This window comes from Ursus maritimus, unplaced genomic scaffold (genome assembly GCF_017311325.1).
Source record: "Ursus maritimus isolate PB19 unplaced genomic scaffold, ASM1731132v1 scaffold_6, whole genome shotgun sequence".
NCBI lineage: Eukaryota > Metazoa > Chordata > Mammalia > Carnivora > Ursidae > Ursus > Ursus maritimus.
This window is the reverse complement of record NW_024426774.1, coordinates 76,356,469-76,367,547: the sequence shown is the minus strand read 5'-3', so window position 1 is coordinate 76,367,547 and position 11,079 is coordinate 76,356,469. Positions and strand designations below refer to the sequence as shown.

Here is an 11,079-nt window from a genome sequence, read left to right as displayed (position 1 = left end):
AAGTTTCAAAAACATACAAAGATGCCCAGAATAATATAATAATCTCCCAGCGTGCTCATCACCTAGCTTCAACAGTTAGGCTGTTGAACACCTAGCTTCAACCCAAGGCCATCTTGTTTCACTTATAAATGCCCACCCACTCTCCTTTCCCTCCAACTGTATTGTTTTAAAGCAAATCCCAACATCATATAATTGTATCCATAAATATTTCAATATGGATCTCTAAAAGACTCTTTTAAAAATCACCATACTTAAAACAAATCAATAATCTCATAATATCATCACATTTCCAGTTGGCATTCCAGTTTCCAATTGCGGCGACTTTTTCAATCAATCTGAAAACTGAGTCAAAAATTATGTTTTCATTGAGAAAGAAGCTACAAAGAAGCCAAAACCGAATTTTTTTCTTACAGGAAAGTAGACTAAAACCATGGGGAAAACGATGTGGGAGAGTAAAAATGCAGCAGCTCTGATCCCCTCCCCTGGTCTCCAGAGACTGGTCTAACCTCACCTGCCCTGTACTCCGTGCCTCTCCGACGTCGCCCCCTAGTGGCAGATGTGCGCTGCAGGGGCTTCAGTCAACTCTTCTGGAAACCTTCGTTTCTTAACATGATGGGGCCCTCTACGATGTTGCTAGTAGTTTAATATTTGGCCACATGGCAAAAATGTGTGACACCGGATTTTTAAAAGTGTTGATTGAGTACATAATTTAAAGTCAGAATATTAAATAAACATCTCTGCCCTTCCTTCCAGCAGGCAGCCCAGAGAACTGCTCTCCACGCTCTGTCTGACAGGTACATTTTGTCATTTTTATGAACTATAAATTGCTTTATGAAACATTGAGCCCTATTTATTGTGGCATATAATTCATAATCGGATTTTGTCCCTAAAGTATCTGCGAACTGGGATGTTAAACATTTTGCATGCTTGGATTTGTCATGCATGTGTGGAGTTTATTACTGCAAAAATCGCCTTGTTGTATTTCATAGAAAGTATGAAGAATCCCTTGTTGTGCAATGAAACAGGAGACAAGAAACTTAGAGGAAAAGACCTGAATAGGGCAGTAAATTCTGAACTTTGGAATTGGTGGAGATCTAAGCTCATTTTTCAGCAATAAGTGCTTCATTTATTTTGAGATGTTTTCTTGAGACTTTTTTCATAGCGTTTCACCAGGAGCTGTCTTCTTTGGATGAAATTCTGTCTTGAAATACTTCATGCACGTAACCCAGTTCATGGTCCCGGGTGCCTGACTTTTTACTCCTGGCTCTGGCTTGTGTTTTCGGACTTGTGCTGTTGTGCGAGATATATTATAAACCCAATCAATAAACACACTCAAGCTGCATTTCACATCCTGCTCTGCCCAAAGGCTGTGTGTAAAGAGAGCTGAACAGGGACATACAGAGTTACTTTCAGGAACAAACCAGACCCTTTTTGCTTTGGTTGGTTTTTGAGTTTTCGTTGGGGTGTGTGTGTTTCTTAAAGAACTGTCAAGAGGTGAAGAGGAAGCCCCAGTTTCTGTCCACAAAGGAAGTTCTTGTAGTGTTAGAACCAGCTGGAGATGTTCCCCTGGCTGGCTGGTGGGCACCTCAGCATTATCTAGCAAACTGTCACCACCTTCCTTTTCTTCTTCTTCTTTTTTTTTTTTTTTTTTTTTTGAATGAACAATAATTGACTGTGTCAACTAGCTCAGTTCAGTGGTTCTCCAAGGTAAAACCTGTCACTTAGGCAAATTATCTGTGCACATGGGTGAAAAGCATTTTCGCTATGGTGGCAGGCTGAGCGTATTTTTATTTCAGTTGAAAAGCCTTCCCCATGACAACCACACAAGCTGTGTGCTCTGAGAGGGGCCGCCACGTGATCTTTGGAATTGCTTCTGGGATTTTCACAAAAGCTGATTACTGTTTCTGAGTCTGTTGGTAGAAGGACACTCTGGATCGAAACGTTGAAAATCTGACACATTGGTTCCTTTCTTCTATGTATTTCTTTTTCCCCTTTGACTGATTAAGAGTTTCCTTCAACAAAATGCATTGAAAAGCAAGCGAAGGCCCTCAGTTTACAATATTATGTTCTTGCCAGTGGTTAGAAGATTTCTTTTGGGGGTATTGAAAATGTTGTAAAATTAGATGGTGGTGGTTTCATAGCCCTCTCCTAAAAACCATCAAATTGAACATTTTAAGTCAGTGAACTTTATGGTATATAAATTATATTTCAATAAAGCTATATATATAGACACAAAATATCATTACAACATTTCATAGAATGAATCAAAACCTATTTCAGGAAAATAGGGAGTTCCTTTGAAGACATGGCTGCAAACACAAAGACACAAAGACAAGTCATCAGAGACTAGAATTGATGCATTCTAAGGCTGCTTCCCAAAAGATACATGACTGTCCTGGATGGAAAACGTGCATGGATTTTAATGATGAGCAAGACTATTCCCCTTGACTTTTTCTGATATTCTCTCTAAAACCTCTCATCAAAACCAATAGTTAGTCAACTAGTAAGTTAGCATCTTAGCCCCTGTTGATTATATAACTGCTAGTAACAGAATACTGTGAGAAAAGAAACAGAGGTTCCCATTGTAATTTCTCTTCTTATGAATTTCTCTATCTTTAAATGTAATAGAGCATTGCTCCCTTAAGTCTAAAGGTTTTTCTGTTCAAAGTTGGGGGAATTTGGCTCATTTTAAAGTAATGAGTTGGCTTAGCTATTCTAACAATGCAATTGTGTAAAGCTACCGTCTTTCTGCTTGCTCTATTCTATATTTTCCATCAATACAGGGCCACACAAGTGATTACCAGAAGTGAGAAGTATCTATAATCATTTGGAGATACAATTTTAAATCCTTTTTTAAAATGAGGCTTAAAATACCTACTGAGTTCATGGGATGTATATTTTCTATTTTCTTAAATTAGGGAGTGCTAACTTACCAAGTAGTAGATGTCATTTTCTAGCACATTACTTATTCTATTGAATAAACCGGTATTTTCTAGAAAATGATGAATGTAACTCTGGGTCATACTACTGCATGTCTTGCCCAATATTGTCTGTCAGAGGAACCACCCCAGGGTGGGAATGGAATTGAGTAAAGATTTCCCCCAAGTCATGACTCTTCCCATGGGGTAGAGATCTTACCCCAGTATCTCTGGCTGCTTAGAGCAGGGTATGAATCTATTCTACATTCATTTACATAAACTATTCTATTTTCCTGAACTATTGTTTTCAGCCTATTATCACTTCTTGATATAAAATTCCATAATAATGAGGCAGCACTTTCATTTTGTCCTAGAAAATGGCAGCACTTTTCAGACCTTAAAAGGTGCTTTCCTGAGTTCTACCGTTGAACAGAAGAGCCCGAGGTGGCTCAGAATGTGCCACCATGGACTTCTTGTCTCCTGTACTGCTAGTTTGTTCACATGTGGGCCCCTTTCACTGCCAGTTAGTCTTAATAACCACCTTGAGTACCTGGTGGACACAAGGACGTTTGATACAGGAGTAGAGCCATTTTGTTCCAAGATGTGAACCTGAGGATGACCTAGGGGTTCACTTGACTTGGGGTCATTGGTGGGTGTGAGTGTACACTGAAGGACACCAGGGGCTGCTCTCTGCTTCCCCGTGAGAAAACCTGCATCCAAGTCTTAGAGTCCTGACCCAGTGAGGCAAGTTATAAGGAAGAGGGTTGGCCTTTCCCTTTTCTTTCTAATGGCAGGTAGAAATCTTGTCCCTTTGGGGTGTCTGAGATGAGAGAACATCCAGATGTCTTTTGAAGGCCAATCTTGTCTGTCTTCATTTCTCCAGTTTCTTGGTTTAAATAGACATTCTAGCAGAAATCCAGTGTCTGACATTTAAGACTGTACTTTAAAGTTCAGTGAGTCCTAAGCAATCCATGCACACCTTGATGAATTAAAACTATGGTATTTCCATTATCTAAAATGTAAAAATCTTCTGTGGTCACCTCCAGTGAAAACCAGTGGCCTCGTTCATTTTTGCCTGAACAATTGGGCTGAATTTATGGTTCCTCCAAAATAGCCAAAGTGTTGAAGACTGGATCACACCGGCAAGGCAAATTTGGGCTTTGGCCCAGCTAACCTGGGCCACCCTGCAGTTACAGGAAGCCTTGCAGGAGGGCAGAACGGCACTTTTTTTTTGTTCTTCCTACTGCTGACTGTGGGTTTTTTTCATCTGTTTTATGCCTTTGAACGTCAGCTGGCCTACCAGAGGCCCTCTGATTCCCCAAATCGTGAAACAACTAGGAGACCAGGGCAGGAAGAGGTGGCAAAATTCTCAACAAGGTAAAACAAAACAATTAGAAGAAAACCTCCATCTACAAAGGGACATTCTCCTTCTTACTTAGTCACTCCTTAGAATGTGCATCCCAAGTGGTTTTTTTTTTTCTCCTTATGTATTATTGTACCAGAGGAGAATAAGGATAAATGGGCACGAGCCTCATTTATAAAGGTGTGTCTTTGGTATAGACTCTCTGCACTGTGAAAGCTGCCACATCGCCAGTAATGTGGAAAATATGCAAAGTGCTGTTCAGAGAAGGAAGGGTATGTGTGCAGCATATGAAGTGCCTCTGAATATGATTAACTTTGCCTCATAAGTAGTAAATAGTAGATAACTGTGATCAAAAAAGGGATTCGTGTGATTTATCAAGCTGAGCAACTGTGCATTTGCAGAGAAGCTGGAGGTCAATCTTGAAATCTAGGGCAAGAGGAGCACTAGGAAATTGCCAGGACTAAGAAGTTAATCATACCCTTGGACTGCTTCCATCTGTCTCCGAGCGACAGAGCTGCTGCAGAACGAGCAGGGATGCTTTATAGCAGCAGATCAGGAATTAATATTTTCTGTGAAACCTCAAGCATCATTTGCAGTAACTTGGGTTTTATAAAAATGGAGCATAATTTCATATGAATAAATCACATTCAGCTGGAAATAAGAGGAGCTGGGGAAAAAAAACTGTGCCTGACTTAAAAGAAAAGAAAAGAGAAGAAAGAAGAAAGCCAACATGAAAACAGTTGTTGAAGCGATGGCACTTGGAGGGCACGAGTGGCTGTGTGGTTAAATTGTGCATATAATCATCTTCTGAAATGTCAGCGTGTGACTCCAGAAATGGCTACATTTTTATAGCTTTAGAGATGCATCACCAGACTGTAACCTGTCTGCCCATCTGGCAATATCTCAGGTCCAAGATCCATTTATATTGAAGTCCAAATAACTGCCATTGATTGATTCACTTACGCCATGAGCGTTTATTGAGCACATCCCGCGTCCTCAGCCAGGCGCAGAGCCAGGGCAGGGGTGCAGGGGTGAGCAGAAGCGGCCATGCACCTATGCTCAGGGCTTTACCACGTAGAGGGATGCTGGCTTTGCAAAAAGAAGGCTCTCTTTGGGCTCACTCAAATAAATCTCACCCATCAAATCTCCTCTTCCCATTAGGGAGAATGTAATGGAATTAAGCAAATGAGAAATAGACTAAAAGGAAGGCATTTTCCTTCCACGTGGGGCTGGTGTTCGTCCAAAGGCAGGACTGGAAATGGCCCCCGAGCCAGATGAGGAGGGCCGGGTGGGGCACTGGACTGCAGGGTGGGGTGTTTACATTCAGCTTCATCTGCCTGACGCCTTGCCAAGTGGACCAACTTCACCTGAGCAAAGGGAGCGTGCTGGGGGTGGCCACCAGCACAGAAGTGTAACTTTCTGGGTCACATTTTACACAATGTCCCTGACATCCTGAGAGGAGCGTCACAGTTACCACGCACTACTAACAGTCGGTCTCTTCTCAAAGGGTCCAAAATGTGGGGTGGGGGGAATGCAGAACTTTTTAAGAAAGTTTTGAATTTCTGACTTTGAATATGCTAACGTGGCATGCTAGAGGGTGTCTCTCAACCCTGCCCTTGAGACCCGCAGCAGTGTCTCCAGTGCAAGGGACTCCTTACTTATCCTGAAGTCTTTCTGGTATACTGTGTAAATTAAAAAGAGCCTTAGAGTTCAGAAGCACTATCACGTTGACCATCCCATTTTGTGATCCTCACAACAGCCCCGTGAGCTAGGAAGCCCATTTTACAGAGAAGAAAACTGAGCCTGAGAGAGGTGATGTGACTCATACAAGGTCACAAGATAGCAGGTGGCAGACCTGGGACTAAACTCCACATCCTCTGACTCTCAATAACTATGATTCATCCTCCACCGCACAGCAACAAAGCAGGCGTGGGTGGGTCCAGAGACTGGTGGCTCGTGCCACATTTTACATTCTAACAAATAGTTAACTCAGTATGTACTCATACTTTGTTTCTACCAATAGTTCTAATAATCCTAACATTTCTGGTGTGGTTATCTTTTTATCCCTAGCACCTAGCAGAGTTCCTAGCAATTAGAAGACATAGGAAGTCACTTGATGAATGAAAGAAAACAATGAGCAAATAAATAAATGAACTAGGACTGATGTTTTGTGGTTAAAAGATGACAGCTTTGGGCTGAAAATAGAAAACGCTTTTCTGAAACTGGCTGTGTGCCACTACAGCAGACCACCCAGGAGACCGAGGTTGATGGTCAGGGACTCACCACCAAGGGGTTAAAGCAGGTGTCCATGCCTGTAAGATGCTATAGAATTGAGAAACACTATTAACTGCCACACAGCTAAAGAGTGGGAATAAAATGGAATGATTAAAAAAATCAGTCCAGGGGCGTCTGGGTGGCTCAGTCACTTAAGTGTCTGGCTCTTGCTTTCGGCTCAGGTCGTGAACTCAGGGTTGTGGGATCGAGCCTCACGCCAGTGGGGACGCTGCTTGAGAGTCTGTTCCTCTCCATCTGCCCCTTCCTCACTCGTTCTCATTCTCTCTCTCAAATAAATAAATAAATCTTTTTTAAAAAATCAGTCCAGAAGTAGGCAAGAAATTGATGAATGGATAAAGGAGATGTGAGATAGATAGATAATCACAATGGAACATTATTCCGCCATAAAAAATGAAATCTTGCCATTTGCAACAACATGGATGGAGTTAGAGGGTATAATGCTGAGCGAAATAAAGTCAGTCAGAGAAAGACAAATACCATATGATTTCACTCACATGTGGAAATTAAGAAACAAAACAAACGAGCAAAAAGAAAGAAAGAAAAGGGAGAGAGAGAGCAAGAAACAGACTCTTAACAATAGAGCACTGATGGTTCCCGGAAGGGAGGCGGGTAGGAGCATGGATGAAATAGGCAATGGAGATTAAGGAGTGCAGTCGTCATGATGAACACAGGGTGGTGTATAGAAGTGTTGAATCGCTATATTGTACACCTGAAACTAATATAATGCTAGACGTTAACTAACTGGAATTAAAAACTCGGAAAGAAAAAACTTCAAAGGATTAAAATCATCCAGTACCATTAAATTAGAGTGGAATTAAACTACAAATCAATCAATAGAGTTCTCAGGGAGAACTCTCTGATGCCATGCAGAAGGGGTGGGACCAGGTGCCCTCTGGCCCCTTGCTGTCTCCCTGCCCCACTCCTCGTTTCTGTGATTCATACCACGGCGCTCTCCCATACTCTCTCCACCAGGGATTCATGCTCCTTTACTTCCTTCATTCATTCGAAGCCTGTTTACACTACTGAACCCCTGCCATGGGAAAGGCATTGTGCTGGTCTCTGTGGAAGGCACAGAAATTCATTACCCGTGGATCCAGCCTCCAGGAGCTTACAGGGTGGTGGAAGAAGCTTAGGTATCCGTGTAACTACTGTGCACATTAAACATCGACATGTGCACACCTGGCCGTACATCTTGTCACGTGGCAGTGCTACATTCCGCGCTTCACACACATACTTGATTTACTCCCCACCGCATCCCTCTCAGCTAAGAAGGAGGGATTCAACAGAAGGGCCCTGAGGAGATGATATTTTCAATGAAGTTTTCATTCCCCAGATACTCGCCCTAGAATCCCAGTGAACCCGGTGACCAGAGACGCATAACTTACCCGAAGTCTTAGGGACATAAGGCCTCGGAGCGGTCTGACCCTGGTTGATGATGCTCTTAGGTGCTTCAGTAATCGCCCTTGCCCCCCATCAATTTATGAAGAAATCAAAGACACTGGAGGGGTGCAATGAAGCACTGAAGTACTCTCCGAGCAGAGGAGGAGAGCAGTGGTGGGGGAGGTGTTTGGAGTAGCATATAAAGGATGGGTAGCATCACAGGACCCAGGAGGGGAGAAGGGAAGCACGGCCCTTCTCCACAGAACAAACGGCCTTGGTCTGAGCAAGCAAGGCCAGGAAGGTGAACAGGGAGCCTCAGGCCCTTCATTCTGCTGGGGTGTAGGCGTCTAAAGGGAAAGGGGTCTGAAAGCCAGCTCTAGACAGCCACCAGTGCAAGGGGTGGGGGGTCACCTTTTACTACACAGTGCCGCCTTCAAACGTGGGATCAATCTTCATCTTCCACGGAAACCTTAAATAACCAACCTACCTGGCTCCCACATACCTATTCCAGCAGCACCTCATATAATTGTGGACAGAGGCCTGCTTCCGTCCTCTGTTCACCTTACGTATTTATGTCTGGTCTCGACAGCTGACGGGAGAACAGGAACCCCATCTTAAATATTAGGTAGTACTTTACACCAAAGGACTGCTCAATAGGACTTTCTCAGTGCCATTCAAACAATAAAGACCAAGAATTCAAATTAGGCCCTCTTATCTCTGCTCTCTGGAAAAAAATACCAAACCTCTGTCCCAGCTCTCCCTAACTTCTCCTCATCATGCAGGAGAAATGGGATTTTTGAATCCTTGAACTTGGGCTAGAATTTACTTTGGGCAAAGTATTTACCCATCTAAGTCTGAACTTCCTCAGTTACGTAAACAGGCTAATAGTAATGCCGTCCACGTTAGGTTTATGTCCAGATTAAATGAGGTGATAAATGGAAAAAGTGCTCTGTTAATCTATCCATATGATGGTAATGACTCTGTTACACCACTAAGAAGAGTCACTCATCAAGATACCATGAGATACTCTCTGATTTAAGTCTACCAAGAGGCTTAAAAACCAGGGAAGGAAAATCTTCCAGTATGGATTTAATATATGAAACCCTGAAGAGCTAATAGTGTGGGTCATGTTCTTACATTGACATTATAAAAAAAATAAACATCAACAAATCCCAAGAACTATGCCTTACTGTTGCTCATACCATCCCTATTTTGTTATGTATTCTAATCCAGCCTATTCTCCCCTAAAAGTCAACTTGTGGGTCTGTGGGTCCTGGATGAGGCTCACATACACCTTACAGGGGGCTCTGGTCTGTCTCTACCACATCATCTTCCTACTTTTCATCACATAGAAAGTCAATCTGGGTCAATTCCTGAGACTTTTTTTGGTGGGTCTCCAAAGAATTGGTCTCATTTATTATTTCAAAGTAAATAATCCTTATTTCAAAAGCAAACAGTGATGCTTAGATACCATGGGATCCCTGGTAGAGGTCTGTTCAGGGGGACCTTGTGGAGGGAGAAAAATTGCTGAGTCTCTGAGCCAGCACTCTCCTCTCTAACAGGGCCCGACAGTACCCATATATATATTCACAAAAGTGGACCCCCTCGGCCTTTCCCGCATCTTCTGGAGAGGCCATGTCAGGGGCCCCCACTGCCCTTTGGTGGCTGTTAGCTCAACTGACTACATTCACAATGTGAGCAAACTCAGGCTGTCAGGTCTAAAATTCAGCTTTTAAAAAGCCCCCCTAGTACTAATTTCCACAATAAAACTGAATGGCTCCAGAGAAGCCCTTGAGTTCTATCAGGTAAATAACACACATTTTAAAAGGTCCCAAACATGTATTTTACACAATAGAACAGAGCAGGCTGGAAGAAACTGTTATAGTCTTTTGTGTAAATAAACAATGAATTGTATGAAGGCACTAATTGCCTTTAAAATCGTCTAGTGGGTCTGGGGACACCCGAGGATTAGTGGGGACCCGCTGCCTGATGTCTGGGCACGGCGATGCCATAGGAGGGGCCTCTGGGTGAAAGTGAGTTTTAACCCTTTCTGTCATTACCCACACTTCCTGTGAACCCGCAGGAACGCATGCGGCTTTCTTAGGAGTGTGTAGCCTCTTTAAAAAAGACCAACAGCGGTGACAGCCACACAATGATGCGAATATACGTAATGAACTGTACACTTGAAAATGGTTAAAATGATAAATTTTATGTTACATATATTTTGCCACAATTTAAACATTTTTTTAAGAAAAGAAAGTACGTACTAATACTCCAAGCTCTTCAGGACGGTGCCCTTTCTCCCGTGTCTCTGGTGGGAAGTAGTGCTCTCTGTCCCGGGTGTGAGGTGCTGGAGTTCTAGTCTGGAGATTCCTTCCTTCCTTGTCTGCTGGTGGAGAAAGCCTCTCGTAGGCGCCCCTGGGCCCCGGTGGGGAGGAGACCCGCCGTCCCACCCCTGCTCCCGCAGCCAGGGGGAGGTCTGTGATTATCCAAGAGCAGAGCTAATCGTCCACACCGCCTGAGTTAATGAGCCTTGGGAAAGGGGATCAGAAGGGCCAGACACCCCATAGAATGCATAACGTAACTATTATTATCGTACTTTAAATTACCAACTTTGACCCATTGCCATCCACACTGTGTTCCCCTCTTCTGGACTCATTCTCTCAGACTAAATTGATAAAATTACTGAAGGCAAGATATTTAAGTAGCAGAACTCTAAGTTATTTTTACTAAAGTCTTTGTCACTATGTCATACTCCTCTGAGCACCATATCGCTTTCACTTCTAGACCAAGGACAATGTTATAGCATATGCTTGTTAATTTAATTTTTAATACATCCAAAAAAGATATCTATATATTCAATACACAAGACAGCTCAAAGTTGGCATTAATTCTTGTGGAATTAGCATAGTTTTCGATATTTGTCACTGCTGTCTACTCTTTCTTTTTAAACTGAAATACAGTTGGCATACACTGTTATATTAGTTTCAGATGTACAACATAGCAGTTCGACAAGCCTGTTCGTTATGCCATACTCACCACAAGGGTAGCTACCATCTGTCGCCATACAACACTATTACAATACCATTGACTGTTCCCTATGCTGTACCTTTCATCCCTGTG

At 42.8% G+C, this 11,079-nt stretch overlaps 1 protein-coding gene across 5 annotated transcripts in view; it reads left to right on the top strand.

Moving 5' to 3' along the window:
* Window positions 1-11,079, top strand: part of AFF3 (AF4/FMR2 family member 3) — a 551,602-nt gene that overhangs the window by 455,094 nt on the left and 85,429 nt on the right. For all 5 annotated transcript variants that reach the window (XM_040623579.1, XM_040623576.1, XM_040623578.1 and 2 more), the window contains one exon: window positions 754-794. In XM_040623579.1, the coding sequence (XP_040479513.1) occupies window positions 754-794 (41 nt within the window). The remainder of the gene's footprint in view (window positions 1-753; window positions 795-11,079) is intronic.